The following is a 17,340-nucleotide window of genomic DNA, read 5'->3' as shown; positions in this document are numbered from 1 at the left end:
TTTGTACCAATTGTTATGTAGTGTAGAGCTGTAAAGGACATAATTTTACAAATGTAAATAATGGTAAATCATTTGCTTTCATTTCATACATGACAATCCAATATTACATACTACTGATAACGAAAAATCAAAGAACGTTAGGAAGCCAACTATGAAATTAGATAAATAATGAAATTATGTTATGCGATTGGCACGAAAATTACAAACAAAGCAAGGAGATCAGTAGAAATTCTGGACCCATATGATCTTTATCATGTATTGGTATGAATTAATCTTGAGGCTTGTTAGAAATGGCTTCCCTATGAGGCCTGTACTTCCTCCATTTTTTCTTGGCTAAGGCCATGATCCAAGCAGGAACCTCGCACCCTGAAGCTGCCATTACATTCGCTATGTTCCGTAGATAAGGAACATCGGCTTCAGTATACAAAGTTATTGCTTCTCCGCTCCTCCCAGCCCTCCCAGAACGCCCTTTCAAACACAACATATATTAGTACAATGCAGCATTCCATCTGCACACAACAGATCACCATACAGTAAATGGTAACTTACCAATCCTATGAACATATGCAGCCATAGATTCTGGAAAATCATAGTTGATTACACAATTGACGCCTTTGAAGTCCATGCCCCGTGCAATAACATCAGTGGCAACCAATACCCATGTTTTCCCAGATCGAAAATTATCAACAGCATTTTCTCTCTGCATTGGCAGACATGGATCAGTGAAATTCCACAATGTTGTAGTTTGGGAAACACAAACGAAATTAAAAGAAAAAGTTCCCAGCACAACCCTAACTTGAATAAACAATATGTGCTCAGTACTGATTGTGCGAATAGACTGTGTATGTCTCCCCCGGAGAAAAAGGCATTAGGAACTTTTCCATATTGCACTTACAAAAAGTACCAGTATTTGGATAAGCATATATATGAAGCATCTATGGAGATGAAAATAAAAAAAGTAGGCCTATGAGGAACATACAACCGTAATATCACATGTAATTTTGATCATTGTAGAGTTTATGCCATTGAGTACAGAAAAAGTCACCTGCATTTCTGGAAGATCAGCATGTATGACATCAGCTCTGATATCATCATACCGCAGTTCATTATAGAGTTCTTTAGCTCGCTCTTTGTTTTGTACAAAAATTAGCACCGGGGGGTTCAAACTCTGGCACACATCCGAGTCAAGCCAAGTGAAAAAAGGAGTTTGAAAAAATATTGAAGTGATGGAAAATGGTTAATCAGGAGTTTGTCTTTATAGAAAGAGGGAAATAAAGAGTTGCAGGAAAAAACTCACCAGTCCATTTGATCGAAATGAAATAAAAATCATATTTCAATTCAAATTAATGTACAAGAGGCCACCACAATATAATCCCCCCACCCCACCTCCCCCATTTCACACACATATATGAATATAACTTTAACCCAGGGATGTTCACAGTAGGCTGGCCTCACAATCCCATCATGACAATCTCAGATGCAGGTTTAACTTCATTTTCATCCAAGTTTCCGGGAGGTCATAGCAAAGCTAATAACTTAATATTTCCTAAATTTCTCTTCTAATCTAAGAGATTACAAAGAGCCAGACACTTCAATCCCAGAATCCAGAGAAGGAAAAGGTGGTATCTTTTAGGCAGTCAGCTTGGTAACTTTAATGCTTAGCATGTAATGATTTTGGTGGTTCAGTTGTAAATGTATCAGCTTGTTAGTGTGACGCATGATATGAGACAGAACAATGGTCAATGGAGACTAAGGCAGTTTGGGATGGTGAAGTGGCAGGAGAGATAGAAAAAGTTTAGCAAAAGAACTTTGTTAATATCCTTACGTAGTTTTGGGAAATGAGGAAAATGTAGGGGGTTATTTGAAATCAATAAGTAGAACCAAGCAACCTTAGGCCACCCACGTAAGAGAATTAGCAAAACTACATAAAGCAATTTATTCTTACTTCTTAGTTCCACCCTTTTAAGATCAAAGTCCATAACATATAAGAGGATACACCTCTGTCCTCCAATAAAATGAAACTTAACAAGAATAAGTCATACAGCAACTTCAAGCAAGAACCTTACCTCAGCAAAGCTTTGGCGAAGAGCAAGAAGCTTGCCTTCCTCACTTCCTACAAACACGAGCTTTTGCTTAATTGTTTCAGAAGCAGAATTCCTGTGGCATATATGAAGGAGTAGCCATTTAAGTGCAGGAATAAACAACACATTTCTACACTAAGTTAATTCTATGGATAGAAATGGTAGAAGTTACATGCATTATCCAATAAATCAGCTAAGAATGGATCAAAATTGATATAACAAATTAAACTTATACAATAAATCACAATTCAGTTGTGGTTTCTTACTTTCGACCGATAATTATTCGGACTGCATCATGCATAATTGTACGTGCAAGCTCTTCAACGGTATCAGGTAAAGTAGCACTGAATAGAGAGCGCAATATTGAAGGATTTGAGCATGCTTTGACTACTGCATCAACCTGCTTCACCAAACCTAATTCAAAAAGCTTGTCAGCTTCATCCAGGACAAGATATTCGACCCTGCACATAAGAGAAGGTCACATTACCAATGAAGCCAAGGCCAATTCACAAAGTCATCGAGGGAGCAGAATCAAGAGGGTATCAGACAATTATTCAGAAAATAAGTAATTTATCTAGCTCAATCAATGTGAGTGCATTTTCTATTCATCCACTAAATAAGATAAGCTGCTTATTTTCAGCAAAACTGCTTGTGTTTTTGGTTCTTTTCCGGTGGGAGAGGTTGCCCCTGCCCCAATACAAACCATTAAACCTTTAGTTCCAAAAGTTTCGCCTGCTCCTGGCTTAAGGTGAGAGTAATAATAGAGAAAGTAACTTGAATTAGTAACCCAACCCTGGTAGATGGAAATATGAAGAGACCAGAATTTTTCTCCATTAGGCCATTACATAGACTCAACCAATTATGGAAAGCCCAAACATGAATACCAAAATACAAACACAAAGTCAAAAAGGTTTTCAATATTATTACCATTTACAAAGGCCCACAATATGGATTAGGTATCTTACTTGCTCAAATCAAGCTTTCTTTTGCGAACTGCATAGTGCACCCTATAAGGTGTGGATATGAGAATGTCACAAGGCTGCTGTGAAAAATCAGCACTTTTAGTGAGCTGCTTAGTCATTAGCTTGATGTAAAACTTCTTGCCTTTAACCAACTTCTTGCATTCTCGAGTAGTCTGAGCTGCTAATTCATGTGTTGGGCAAAGGATCACTGCCCGAATGCCATCCTTTGAAGCACGCTGAAAGAAAGTAGTGTTAGCAGGACTTCAGGGGAAAATGGGATTAAAAGTGTAGTTTAACAACTGTATACCTCAAGTTTCATGAGGATTGGGCAGACAAATGCAAAAGTTTTTCCTGAACCAGTAGGTGCACAAGCAAAGCACTCCCTTCCCTGGACAATTAATAAAAGTAACAGAATTTACATATTTTGTGGAATAACAATTAGTTATAACATGAGGCAATAGATTAAATGAAGCTAACAAAGTTCAGAGTCGATTATTCAAGTGGGAAGTAACTACTGAATAAACTAACAAAAGAAGAAGTAGCTCAAATGAAAGATCATACAGATAACAAGACTGGAATAGCCTGCCTCTGGATCGGTGTCAGCTCTTTAAAACCCAGTTCCCCCAGATTGCGTAATAAATATGATTTGCAGTTATGCCTGCATAGAGATTTGCATGTGGAATTTTCATAAGTAACTCTTAAAAACTTAAAAACTTAAAAACTTTAACAAATTGAGTACCTATTATCCAGGCACAATAAAAATAAATAAAGAAGTTGAACAAAGCATCGGATGAATGAATAAAGCTAGCATCAATTTAGAGGAGTTTACATCATCATTACCTTAATTTCAACTCTGTGAAGCTCTGAAGGGGTGATGGGATGTTACTCCCAGAAACATGAATGTTATGTTTCTTCCGGAAAAGAGCATCCCTCTAACAATACAAAGAAAGACATTAGGAAACAATATCTTACGCTTTTCTTCCACGTGACTATGCTAAAATGTGATTATAATCATTAAAGGCACAAAATTTATACATCCCTAACCTCTTTTACATTTATAAGTACATATATAAAACAATGGCAGCAAATGATGAATGAGAATATAGATCAATACCTCCAATTGACGGTGATATTCCTTCTTCCCAAGTAGAAGTTTGTCTTCATTGGTTTCTTCCATTTGATCCTTTGCTTTTTTTGATTTTGAACTTTTGAACACACTAAACCCTTCAACTGGGTCTGAAAGCCAAGACAATGAAAAGGCAAAGTTAGCTCAATGCCTCAATGAATAGCTTAAAATACCTTGCACCCCTCTATTACTTTCACTTGAGAACTCAAATTACACACGAATTATTCACTGCGCTACCCATCTCACAACACCATAACTAATTAGGCAATGTGACTATATTTACATCTCGTGCCTGGGTCCTTCTACACCAACCTCTGAACTTCCTAGTTTCAATTACAAAATACTTCCATCACAGCAAATCACTTAAAACATAACACGACTAGTACCCGAAGTTGCTTTTCTCTTCTTATCAGTACGCACCATCGCAACATGCTCGCTTTCAGGATCCGCATTTTCGAACAAAGCCGGTTCATCTGTTGCGCAGTCAGCCTCCTTTTCCTAAATCACAGAAAATTTCCAAGAAAAGGGAAGAAAAAAGTTGTAAGAGCGTTGGAATCAGAATGTTCAAGGAGCTTCGATTACAGGAAAATCCACATTCCGCGGGTAACATTCCGCTCCTAAACAGATTCATGAGAGGGAATACAAAAATATATTCGTGTAGTTTTCTATAATTACCTGAAATCTGGCGAAATCAGGAGCGAACTTTTTGCGATTGAAAGTGATGCCGGAGAAGAGAAAAGAGGTGTCCTTTTCCATCACAAATGAATCGAAGTGAAGTCTTGAAAGAGCGTGAATTTTGATTCTTGAAATCACGGGTCTGAGCGCTCCTAAAACCTTTTTCGGGGTTTAAGCCACCACGAAATCGAATTAGGGTTTTGCACTACAAATAAGAAAACACGATTGTGCAAAAAGTGCCTACCAAAAGCGCTTTATGAGTATTATTTTTGGAGCGAGGCGGGTGGGGCATAGTATGTTTCTCTTAAATTAAAATTTTCAATAATATATTTAATATAATAGAATTAAACTAAAATTAATATAAAATAAAATAAATAACCCTAAAGGTGCTATGAATGAGGATAATCTTTTGTGAGTTAAGTGGAGACAATATAAGATAAGAAAGAAGTGAAAAAATAGACATAGTGATATTTCTATTTTTAAAAATATGTTATTTAGAGTGGGACATTAAAATAGTTCACTCAAAGTAGAATGAATAAAGTATATTTTTAAAAATATTGTTATTTAGAGTAGGACATGTTCACCTAGAGTGGAACGAATAAAGTACTCCCTCCGTCCAATTAAATATGCAACATTTGCTTTTCGGCACGAGATTTTATGTAGTGTTGTTTTGTGAGTTAATGAAGAGAGAGTAAAGTAAGAGAGAAGAAAAAGTAGAGAGAGTATTGTTTCCATTTTTAGAAAGGTTTCATTTTTAATGGGACAGACCAAAAAGGAAAACGTTTCATTTCTAATGGGACAGAGGGAGTATTAGCTTATCTAACAATGAGAATATAGTAATTTTTTTATGACTATAACATTAACTATAAAAATAAAGTGTGGCAGGAGATATAAATTAATGTTGTAGTACTATCATATTCATAATTAACAATAAAAGCTAAAATGAGGACGGCAAATATCACCAAATCACTCACTACTCTACTTCCTATTGTATTTTTTAGGCCCAAACAAATGGGGCAGCTAAACTTATCCCTCTCCAAAAACCAAAATTAAAACATATACATGCTGCTTCTATTTTCTCTCTGTGCCGTGAAACCGGTGCAACTCTGCTCCTTCTCGCCGGCGGCCACGGTGAAGTAAAGGCTGGTCGGGTAGGTTGATTTTCAGCAGTGGTAGATTTTGGCTATGGGTTAAATTTTTCCGTCCCGATCCCGTCCCGCGTCCCGTCACGGCGTGACGAGTGACGAGCCGTCTCGCCACGCGCCGAGGCGACGTGGCGCACCCAGGCGCCATGCGTGACGCCCACTCGCCGGCCCGCGAGTGGGCATCATCACGCTGACGCAATGAATCATTTTTTTTAAAAAAAATCGAATTTAAAAAAAATAAAAAAATAAAAATTGTAAACGGTAATATTATCGTTTAATTAGCTGTTTTTTATTTTTTTTTATTTTTTTTTATTTTTTTACTGTATAAATACTTCTAATTCATCTTCATTTCACACACAACTACACATCTCTCCCCAAATCATCTTCATTTCCTCTCCAATTTTCATCTAACATCTCATCACAAAATGTCCGGCGACGGAAACTCCGGCGGTGGCGCGGCTCCGGCGGGTGGGATCTCAACGCGTTCGGCGACTGGGCGAGCATGTACAACATATTGGGTGGTTCCGATTCGTCGATGCCGGGCACCCAGGGTTCGTCGACGCCGGGGGTACCAACCATCCAATTTTGACGTGGACGCATATGCCCGTCCCTCTGCCCCGCGGTATTCGCAGGGATTATCCCAGATTCGGGAGGATTATTCCATTGAACCCACTCCGGGAGGAGGCCGAGGCGGTGGAAGCTCCAGGGCAGATGCGGTGGCGGGAGAGGAGGAGGAGGAGGAAGAGGAGGAGGATCTAGGCCGGCATCCGTACAGCAGCAAAGAAACGATGGCGGCGTACAACGCCTGGATCCGTGTTTCATACGATCCCATCGTCGGGAATCAACAAAGCCGGAAGTGTTTCTGGGAAAAGGTCTCCGAGACCTACCACCAGATTAAGCCGAAGGGGTCCCGCCGCCACACATATAAGATGCTTCGCGCTCACTTTGACCGAGTAGACAGAGAGGTCAAAAGATTCTGCGGCATCTTGATAAACTCGTGGTTTGGCAAGTATTTTGGATGTTTAACGTGAACATTTCAGTGTTTATGTAGCATACTACTTGAGTTTACATCCATTATCCACCTCATAAATGTTTTGACGAGTTTGTCGAGTGTTTGGAGCTAAAACGGGTGAAAATGACTTGAAAACAAACTTGAAGGAAGAATCGCCTGACCGGGCGCGCTTCAATGCGCGACCTTCGTATAATAGCCATAACTCTCTCATCCGGACTCCGATGGGGGCGTGCAAGATACTCACGCGAAGCCCTTTCGAAGACGAAGACAATGCTTTTGGAGGATTCCAGAGAAAACGCCCGACCGGGCGATTTTTAAGGGGAAAACGCCCGACCGGGCGTTTTGGTCGCGACTCCAGAAAGTTCGCCCGACCGGGTGTTTTGGCGACTTAAAATCGCCCGGCCGGGCGATGTGTTCTGCGAGATTGAATATTTCCGCCCCGGGTATAAAAGGATACCTAGGTTTTCGACCTCGAGAGATCAGACACGCCCCATAGCAGCTTTTGAAGGTTTGGAGAGTGTAATTGAGAGGAAAGGCGTCCCAATCCTCAACAAGATTGAAGACGAAGACGAATTTCCGTTCAATCCACCCTTGAGAGTATTTTCATTGGTTTTCATGTTTTATTCAATGACTATGGTTTATTCTTATGTTTTTGAGTTGAATATGAGTAGCTAAATCATTTGTAGAGTTTTGGTGAAGACTACAATGAATACTTGTGATTGATTCAATAGCTTTTGATTACCTATGCTCTTGTGATTATTTTGTTTCATTCTTGTGCCTTTCAATTCAATTGCCTAGCTACCAATTGGATATATTGACCTAGTTTTGAGTAATCGAGAGATACCTAATTAGGATTGATAAAAGAATGAACAACACCTAGATAATTTGCATTCGAGAGAAGGAATTCTAGAGTGAGGACTTGAATCTTTTGAGTATAGGAGTTAATTGTGAAGTATAGAAGGAGACTTCAATATTAATAGTTAATCAACGGGTTGAGTGCACTCGAGAGGGGGCTTAGCCTAGAATAGCGATTGTCCTTCTAATCCTAGAGACTTCAACGGGTAATCAAAGTTGTTGAGTTGTTTACATTGTGGGTATTGTAGTCAGATCCAAAGCTCTACCTCGTTCTCTTATTTGAAACCTATCCTTTGTTGCGTGCTTTTAACTTGTTTATGTTTAATTGTTTTTCCAAGAATCAACCAAACCTTTGAATCGTCTAGATAGTAGTTAAAATCGGTCCGTGGTACTTGAGTTTATACATTTTGTCTCTGTGGGATACGATACTCTTGCTTGCTTTGTGCTACATTAGCCCCGTACACTTGCGGGAATTTCTTGTGTTAAAATAAGTTGAGTCACATCTACACGAACGAAACGACTCAGTACCAAAGCGGATCCACGGGCGCTGACATTCTAAGGTCGGCTTTGCGCGTCTACCGCGACGACACCGGCAAACAATTCAAATTTATTGATATTTGGCAGGTCGTTAAGAACGAGGAAAGGTGGGCCGGCGGTGTCCGCTCCAGCTCACGCTCAACCTCCAAGCGCACGAAGCACACGGCGAGTGGCGAATACTCGTCTGGTGACGCCGGTGAGGGCAGCGGCGCACAAGAGGGTGCCTCGCAGGAGGTTGAGGGCACGGCCGTCGGCCGCAAGGGACCAAGGCGGCGAAGGCGGCTAGAGCGAGGAAGGGCCGAGGCGAATCAAGCCAGGCTGGCTCGGGGGGAGGCTCGAACTCCCTTATGGCCATGTACATGACCGCTACAATGGCGGACACTTCCCGCTTTATGCCCGCCCAGTTCCAAGCCTGGTGGAACGGAATTGTCTTTATAGCAGCACAACTTTGCCTTCCGCCTCCTACCGGCTTTAGTGCACCTCCAACGCCTTCGGGGGATGATTCGCCGGCGGAGTAGTTTTTTTACTTTCTATAAAATTGTATTTTAAATTATGCCACGTTTATTTTTTTAGGATTTTAATTGTGTGTTTTTTTATTTTTTTAACTTTAAAGTTGTATTTTTATTTTATTGTTAATGAAGTGTGTTTTTTATTAATTGAATTTGTTGGAAAAAAAATAAAAAAAATGAAATTGAATGAATAGTAATTTAAGGAACGGTTAAGAGACGGAGGGTTGCAGGTTCCGTCCCTTAGTTAAGACCACGTTTATCGGTATGGTTGGGTCGACCGCCACGTGTAATTTAATTAAAAAAAAGTATCTACACATGGGTCTCCCTCTCTCTAAGACCTCTGTCTATCTCTCTTCAAACATACCCAAAGGTCTCTCCTCCCCTTTCACCACTCAGCCAATGAGATTGTGCCAAATGGCACAATTTCATTGGCTGATATTACTATTTTTTAATAATTTATATATCTTTAATATATTATATTAAAAAATTATAAAAATTATACCAAAATTCATAATTTTTCTTTCTCTATAAATAGAGACCACATTTGCTACAGTTTTGCACACACAAAAAATATCATCTTTTCTCCTCCTATAATCCTTATTGTTTAATAGAATTTCATCTTTTTTAGTTTCCCTTGTTGCTAGCTATGGAGGATGATGAGAATAATATATTCTTCGATTCTACAAATTTCTACCTTTCCCAAAACATCAACCCTTCCCAAAATGTTAACCCTTCTCAAGATTATTTCCCTAGCTTTGATGATTTTCCGAATTCTGAGCAATTTCAAAGTTCATTTCAAATTCAACATTCAAGCCAAAACATATCACAAACCAATAGTGCTGTAAACACCCCACATGGTTAGAGTGAGCAAGAAGACATGACATTAATGTATGCTTGGTGTTTCGTGAGCACGAGTGCAGTTGTTGGCACCAACCAAACTAGTAACCATCTATGGCAAAATGTTCTTAATCTATATGAGCAGACAAGAAAAGAAAATCCAAGAATTGGTGAACAAAGAAGTTTGGAGTCATTGAAACAGCGCTACAAACGACTCAACGCAAATGTCACAAAATGGGTTGGTGCATACAAAAAAGCGCATGATCGAGCTACGAGTGGTCAGTCTAAAGAGGACATTGAGAAAGCCGCTCAACAACTGTATGGTAAGAGCAAATTTACTCACCATAAGGTGTTTGAGCAGGTGATGAGACTCAATCCCAAGTGGGAATTGAAATTGAATAGCACTGGATCAACGCGTTTCCAGCCAGATGAGGATAGTCTTGAAGAAAGTCGTGGGAGCTCAAAAAGGTCGAGGACTAGTGAGGAAGGAGGACCTCAAATCGACTCCACTCCTGAGAGTCGTTCTTCAACATTGCAACGTCCTATTGGAAGAGATCAAGCTAAGGCTAAGGATAAAAGAAAAGGCAAAGAAGTTGCAACACCATCTTATACAATTCCTAATGATTTCACTGCAGCACTGCGTGAAATGAGAGTCACGCGTGAAAGGGAATGTGATATTCAGGAACGGAAGATCAAAGCAGCTAGTGATATTCAGGAACGGAACATCAAGGCAACTATCCTTACTCCGCTGATGGCTAGGAGGGACTTAACTCCAGAAGAAGAATATCTGAAACGCAATCTCATTGCAGAATTGTTTGGGAAGTGATCGTAGTTTATCAGTTTTCAATGTATGTTTCTTAGTATGTAATTTCAACTTCTGTTGCTTAGTATGTAATCTTCAATTACCGTTGCTTATTATGTAATCATTAATTTCTATTGCTTATTATGTAATCTTTAATTTCTGTTGCTTATGTAACTTATAGTTTATGTGATAAGCCCTTCAATTAAAGCATGAATAGATGAATTGTGCTCACAAGTGGTGGAAGAATCCAATGACAACCAATGTGATCACGAAAATCAAAGTATGACTACATGACAAATCATTTCTATCACAAGTGGTGGTGGTGGAATCCAATGACATCCCATGTGATCACGAAAATCAAAGTATGACTACATGACAAGTCATTTCTATCACAAGTGGTGGTGGTGGAATCCAATGACATCCCATGTGATTGTGGAAATCAAAGAATGACTACATAACAGGTCTTTTTTTCACAAGTGGTGGTGGAATCCAAAGTTATGCCATGTGCTCACAAATGGTAGTAGTGGAATCCTATGCTCAACAAATTGCTTCTATATATTTACCTATATGCGTCAAGAAAATTACACACAAATCTTCTCACAATTATTGATCCAACTCTCCTTAAAAATGTCATCAAGTTTTAATTTTGAAGCTTTCAATCTTCTTGAAGATAATAAATGGGAAGAAAAAATTATTGAACAAAATCAGCAATTCGATCAACTAATCGAGGATATAGCTATTTGGCCAACAAGCTTGCCTTCACCACCTGCAACCCAGACGACAAGAGCTAAAAGGAGATACATTGAAAGGAAACGCGAAGAGGGTCATGATACTATTTTCGAGCAGTACTTTGCTAAAGATCCAATCTATCCTTCAGATTTTTTTCGAACAAGGTATCGCATGTGAAAACCTTTGATCGAAAAAAATAATGAATAAGCTCATCGACACTGCGTGATGCTACTGGTCGACTTGGTATGTCTGCAATTCAGAAATGTACAGCAGCGATGAGGATGTTGGCCTACGGGGCAGCGGCCGACTTGCACGACGAATATTTGAGAATGAGCGCACAACTCATTCGCAAATCTCTCATCAAGTTCGTTGAAGGTGTAATTTCTAACTTCGGCGATGAGTACTTGCGAAAGCCCAACGAAGAAGACTTAGCAATACTTCTGCATATTGGAGAACAACGTGGGTTTCCAGGCATGTTGGGTAGTATTGACTGCATGCATTGGAAATGGAGGAATTGTCCCACTTCATGGGCTGGACAATATGCCGGAAGAAGCGGGAGTCCGACAATCATCTTGGAAGCAGTAGCATCTCAAGATCTGTGGATATGGCATGCTTTTTTTAGAACTCCAGGTTCGAGAAATGATATTAACGTGCTTGATCAATCTTCTGTTTTTGATGATAATTTGGAAGGTCGAGCACCGAAGGTCAATTACATAGTAAATGGCCACGAAAAAAATATGGGATATTATCTCACTGATGACATATATCCTCAATGGGCGGCATTTGTCAAATCTATCCCAGGTCCACAAACGATGAAGCACAAGTTGTTTGCTCAACATCAAGAGTCCGCGCGACAAAATGATGAGCGAGCTTTTGGTGTTTTGCAAGCTCGTTTTGCTTTTATCAAATGTCCATGTCTTATTTGGGATCGTGATATTATGGGGAAAATAATGATTGCTTGCATAATCTTACACAATATGATAGTGGAAGACGAAAGAAGCACGTATTCGAACTATTGTGATCCAGCAGAATTTATTCAAGATCGACTTGGACAAAGTAGTCGTGAGAATGAAGATGGAGATGCGAATAATGATTTCATATATTATATGAATAGGATTGCGAGTCTAGCTTCTTACATGTAAAATAAAGCCCAACTTCAAAACAGAGAAGCTCACAAAGATCTGCTAAACGATTTGGTAGAGCATATATGCGCAAAATTCGGCAATTGCAATTGAATGTCTAGTTTTCATCTTATGTATGAGCACCAATTATGTATTTTCAATTTCGTATTTCAATGATTGTAATTTATGTTTTTTATTTGTTTATTTTTATAATTTTTAGTTGTCATTTATTACGTTTTTCGATAAATTTACAATAATAAGTATTTCATGTAATAATAATAGTATTAAAAAATAATAATAGTGTGGTTGGGTGGTCATTGATAAACCATAAAAATATGTGTGGTTGAGTTGGATGAATATTAATGATGTGGAAGATGAGGTGGAAGAGATAGAAATGAATTAAATATTAAAAAAGTAGATGGTTGGGTTGGATTGAGGGTTGGTGATAAAAATGGTATTAGGGATGAAGTAAAAAAGTACAGTGGATCCGCAAATATTATATTAAGGGACAGTATAGTGACAAAGTTGGGGATAGCCTAATAATATTAAAATACATTTAAACAATAATATAGATATAATAATACTAGTACGGATTACTAAAAGAAGAAAAAAAATCTACATCGTGGATTCATAAAGCACATTCCACAAGTCACGTAAGACAGATCGAATCAAACATTCCCCTCTTCTTCCTGAAGAATTGCCTTGCCAAGATCTGATTTTGATTGAGTTTGGATGACGAATTCTCTGAAAGCCGTAACCCTAACTCACGTCCGGTACCAGAGGGGCGATCAGCTAGGGCATTTCCTGGCATGGATTTCCCTGGTCCCCGTCTTCATCAGCTTCGGCGGCTTCGTCTCCCACTTCATCTTCCGCCGCGAGCTCCAGGGCATGTTCTTCGCCATCGGCCTCCTCATCTCCCAAGTCGTCAACGAATTCATCAAGACCTCCGTCCAGCAGGCCCGCCCCGAGACCTGCGCCCTGCTCGAGATGTGCGATTCTCACGGCTGGCCCTCCAGCCACTCCCAGTACATGTTCTTCTTCGCCGTCTATTTCACCCTCCTCACCCACTACAGAATTGGCTCTCTCTTCCGGAATCAGATGGCCATGGTGCTCCTCGTCATCTGGCCGCTCGCTGTCCTCACCATGTATTCTAGGGTTTATTTGGGCTACCACACCGTGGCGCAGGTCTTCGCCGGCGCAGCCTTGGGGATCGCTCTCGGTGGGGGCTGGTTCTGGGTTGTCAATAATTGGTTCAGGTGTCATTTCCCTGCGATGGAGGAGAGCGCCATCGGCAGGCTGCTTTACGTCAAGGACACTTCGCACATTCCCAATGTGCTCAAGTTTGAATATGAAAACACAAGGGCTGCAAGGAAGGAGGCTTGTAAGCGCTCGGATTGATGATGGGTATGTTAATTTCCTTATGGTTACCATTCATTTTGGATTTCGTTTCACTAACAGAAACTGGGGCACGAGCAAACTCGTTGATTTTTTATACTACTTGTTATCTATGTCAATCTTTTTGAAACTCATATAGGGAGTAATTGATATTGCAACATCATTGTGGATTTGGAGTTTGGTATAGTTACATTGGACAAAATGTAGCTAAGTTTAATCAATTTGATATGGTTTAGATTGGACCTTTGTTTGTGTAGTGACTAGTGCATATGCCTTATTAGCATCTAGGTCTTTATTATCTGTTTATGTCAATATTTGGAGGGACCAAAATCAATGAATTTCAGTATCCTGTGTTTTTCCAAATCTGGTATATACAGTGGGTATTCCTTGAAAGTTTCCTGGAAATTTTCTAAATGGTGCTTGCCCTATTATGACTTCATGTTCCGTTTTTTAGTATAGAAAATGATGAGAAGGCTGAAGAGAGACATTCTAGTTTTACCTAAGTTGATTTACCATATTTCATGTGATAAACTCCTCTTGCTTGATTCTGGAAGGCCTTAATATCGTGGAGTAATTGACATTGTCTATAATAGCTCCGAAGCTTGCCAGATAGGGCTATTTGTGTGACTGTCTCCAGGGACTTCTTAGCTTTGCAAAATACCCTGAACATGTTCATGATCAGTTTGGGAAATTAGAAAGGACGGCCGTTTTTGAGCTGCTCCTTGTTAAGTATGGTCATGTGCAAAAGCGGTTTAGAATTGCTGTTGGATATTTTGTTTGGTTGGGCTGCACTTTAATCCCTTTGGGAGAGGTATGAAATATAAAAAGAAATTTTTTGAAAGTCCAAAGTTTGTACTGTGCAAAATGAATTTGAGGGAAGTGCATTAGCCTATAAGCTCCTTTAAATTTTCACATTAGATTTTCTCTAGTGGACTTCAATGTCTAGAAGTCCAGTTGGGTTTTAGACAACCACAAATTTAAATTGGAATATGCTCCTCTTTTTTAGTGAGAAGTATTTTTTGTATGGGATAGGAAGCTTTTAAATTTGGTACAAATGTACTCTTTGTTTAAGAACTGTGATAGAACAACTACCTTGTCCATGAGGAATGCCTCACTCCTGACATCTATTCTAGAAATGTAATTGTTTAGCTGATCTTCACTCGTGGTGAGAATCATGAGATTCACAATTTCTAAACTCATCCATCCTATCACATTCAACAATTCATTTGGATGCTGAGAGACTTCTCTCCTTCCAAGCTCTGCCGACTCTATTCTATTTTTTTGAAGAGGTGAATGATCCCATCTTCAAATGTGACTGTCGGTACAAACAAAAGAATGACTCCATATCTTGAATTAATTATCCTTCCGTTTCCATCCATGTGGCAAAACTGAAACACATCAAATAAAATAAATCTATCCAAGGACAAAGTACATGTTAGAAACACAATTTACACAATCTAGTGTTTGAGATAAATATTTAAAGTTTTACATGACTTCACTATATAGGATGCTGGTTTAAGTAACTTCATGAATTCACTTTTCTAAATAAAGAAATTTTAACTTGACAATATGCAGAAAGAACCTGGCCTTGATAGTTGGGATGAAGGACCATATGCTAATGTGTGATTTGTTGATCATTTGCTATGGATCTACTATTAAATGGAGGACTTTTCTCTTCAAATGCTCACTTTACTCCCTTGCCTTCACCCTTCCTAAATGTGTATAAGTTCATAATGGTTTTGTCTTTTTGATGAGACAGAGGCCATTTTTTGGATGCATGCAGCCATTTCTTGTAGTTCTTACTCTTATTCATTTGTTGCTAAATGCAAGATGACGTGGTTTTAGCCGAGCTCTATAGCTCCCTCACTTGGTGCATATTGATATAATTTTTTATACTTGAGTGCTTACAAGCACATTGGGTTGGACATAACATAAGTTGGAACACGCCCAAATTACAACAAATTGCATCTTTGCATAAATATTCACCCTACTTCTCTTCATGATGCAGGATTTGTTGGTGCTACGTAAGACGTAAAGTATAGGAAGTTAGGAAGTGCTTAATTTGGTTTGCTCAAAGAAGGCTATGAGCAGCAAAAGAAATAGGAAATGCCATTTATCAGTAGATGGAAGGGGGCTGGTTATTCACGATGTGGGATGAGATTCTGGTGTGTTAACACTAACAGATAAATCACTAGTCTGTTCTGTGGAATACTCTTTGTCACCCTTTCTATAATCTTATTTGGTGCTAACTTTATACATAGATCAAAGTAGCTGCAGTTGCTGCATAGATTGAAAAACATTGCAATAAATGATGGAATTACCGATTATTGTAGTGCACTTTGTTGTGTTTGCAAGGATTTGTCAATTGGGCTACTTTCAACATTTTGCATACTGGTTTCGTTCGTTGTGAGAGTGAAACTAGTCTTAGGTCCTTTTCTGCTCTGTTGAGTTGAATTCAAGTGTTTTCATTTAGGAAGGCCAATTGTTTGGGCTTTTTTCTTGAGATAGACTAAAACAAGAATTAGCCTCTCAAAATGGGATATTTTAAAAAAATTTCCAAAAATTACCCATCTCATACAGTTCTTATGTCGGAATGTTTACCAAAAGCTCGATTCTGTTGTACCATTGGACTGAATGTTCCCTCAGTTTCATCTTAACAAAAAAGTGATTACTACAAGTTACATTCTTGTGAAAATATTTCAACGAAATTATGTAATTCTCTCTTTGATTGCTAATTGTTCTCATACAATGCTTTATGAATATGTAAAGAAAATCCTTGCTGCCTACTTGTGGTTTTGTGATCAGGCTCTCAAAACTCCACCAACTACAGTTTCTATTTATGGGTATTACCATAAATTTGTAAAAAAAAATTTAAGTTTTAACTATGGTTCCCTGACATTTTCAATTTTGTTTCATCGTGATACCTCTATTATATTTGCTCAATATTTGTTTAATTTAAGCACAAACTATTTTAAAATTAATTTTCTCAATTCAAATACTATGTGGGATCTCAAAAGGAATACTATGACTTTAGTAAATCCCCATATCAAAATTTAAGTTATGCCGTTGTATTCTGCTCCTACATATTCATGTTAATTTCCATCCCACGAGAGAAAAACATGAAAGGGAGTATGGTGTTAGAAATGCATAAAAGGGAGTAGGGTGAAAGTGATTATAAATACTATGGTTTTTCACCTAGTTTTAAAGTTAGAAGATGTAAGTTTTTTTCCCACGTTAGAGATGCATGATGAGAGGGAATGTGGTGAAATGATTATATATAAGGTCTTTTTTCACCCAGTTCAATATGCTTATTCTTGCTTTTGAATTAGTGGCGAATTCATAATTTCATATAGGGAACTGAGGTCTGAGGGTCCATGGTCCCCTAACAATTTCAGCATTTACTACTACTCCTAATATACATATTCAAATGCATAATTAAACATTGTGATCCACTAGCGTAGATGGATGCAACTTTAACTTCATCATTTAAAGTCTAGTGTTCGTATCCACCTTGTTTGTTGAAACTTGAATATGTTTGCCTTTAGTGCTTAAAT

The 17,340-nt window shown here is 38.7% G+C and overlaps 2 protein-coding genes across 3 annotated transcripts; one reads left to right on the top strand and one right to left on the bottom strand.

Annotated features, from left to right (window-relative positions):
- Positions 1–58: 58 nt before the first annotated feature.
- On the bottom strand, positions 59–5,054 carry LOC121792228 (DEAD-box ATP-dependent RNA helicase 57-like). Of its 2 annotated transcripts, none has more exons than XM_042190100.1 (12): positions 4,845–5,054; positions 4,556–4,667; positions 4,158–4,279; positions 3,884–3,975; positions 3,605–3,701; positions 3,351–3,431; positions 3,047–3,279; positions 2,348–2,542; positions 2,067–2,157; positions 1,046–1,168; positions 550–700; positions 59–468 (listed from the first exon to the last, which is right to left on the bottom strand). In XM_042190100.1, exons 1-12 carry the CDS (start codon positions 4,923–4,925, stop codon positions 269–271), a joined length of 1,578 nt encoding a protein of 525 aa, XP_042046034.1. In that variant the 5' UTR covers positions 4,926–5,054; the 3' UTR covers positions 59–268. The 2 variants fall into 2 exon arrangements, with proteins under 2 accessions (XP_042046034.1, XP_042046035.1); XM_042190101.1 differs by having other exon boundaries at positions 4,590–4,667; positions 4,845–4,908.
- A 7,970-nt stretch (positions 5,055–13,024) lies between these two features.
- Positions 13,025–16,159, top strand: LOC121792250 (lipid phosphate phosphatase gamma-like). The gene is made up of 2 exons (XM_042190122.1): positions 13,025–13,795; positions 15,795–16,159. The coding sequence occupies exon 1, from the start codon at positions 13,124–13,126 to the stop codon at positions 13,787–13,789; it is 666 nt and encodes a 221-aa protein (XP_042046056.1). The 5' UTR covers positions 13,025–13,123; the 3' UTR covers positions 13,790–13,795; positions 15,795–16,159.
- The last annotated feature ends 1,181 nt before the right edge of the window (positions 16,160–17,340 follow it).

Source organism: Salvia splendens, chromosome 2 (genome assembly GCF_004379255.2).
Source record: "Salvia splendens isolate huo1 chromosome 2, SspV2, whole genome shotgun sequence".
NCBI lineage: Eukaryota > Viridiplantae > Streptophyta > Magnoliopsida > Lamiales > Lamiaceae > Salvia > Salvia splendens.
Note: the sequence above shows the minus strand (reverse complement) of the source record. Positions and strands in the feature narration are given on the sequence as shown.

Bases quoted from the DNA above. Each gene is read 5' to 3' on its own strand.
- LOC121792250 (XM_042190122.1), top strand. From the start codon at position 13,124: ATGACGAATTCTCTGAAAGCCGTAACCCTAACTCACGTCCGGTACCAG.
- LOC121792228 (XM_042190100.1), bottom strand. From the start codon at position 4,925: ATGGAAAAGGACACCTCTTTTCTCTTCTCCGGCATCACTTTCAATCGC. The intron at 3,280-3,350 runs GTATACAGTTGT...ACTTTCTTTCAG, and splicing joins CAATCCTCATGAAACTTGAG to CGTGCTTCAAAGGATGGCAT. The intron at 2,158-2,347 runs GTAAGAAACCAC...TATATGCCACAG, and splicing joins CGAATAATTATCGGTCGAAA to GAATTCTGCTTCTGAAACAA.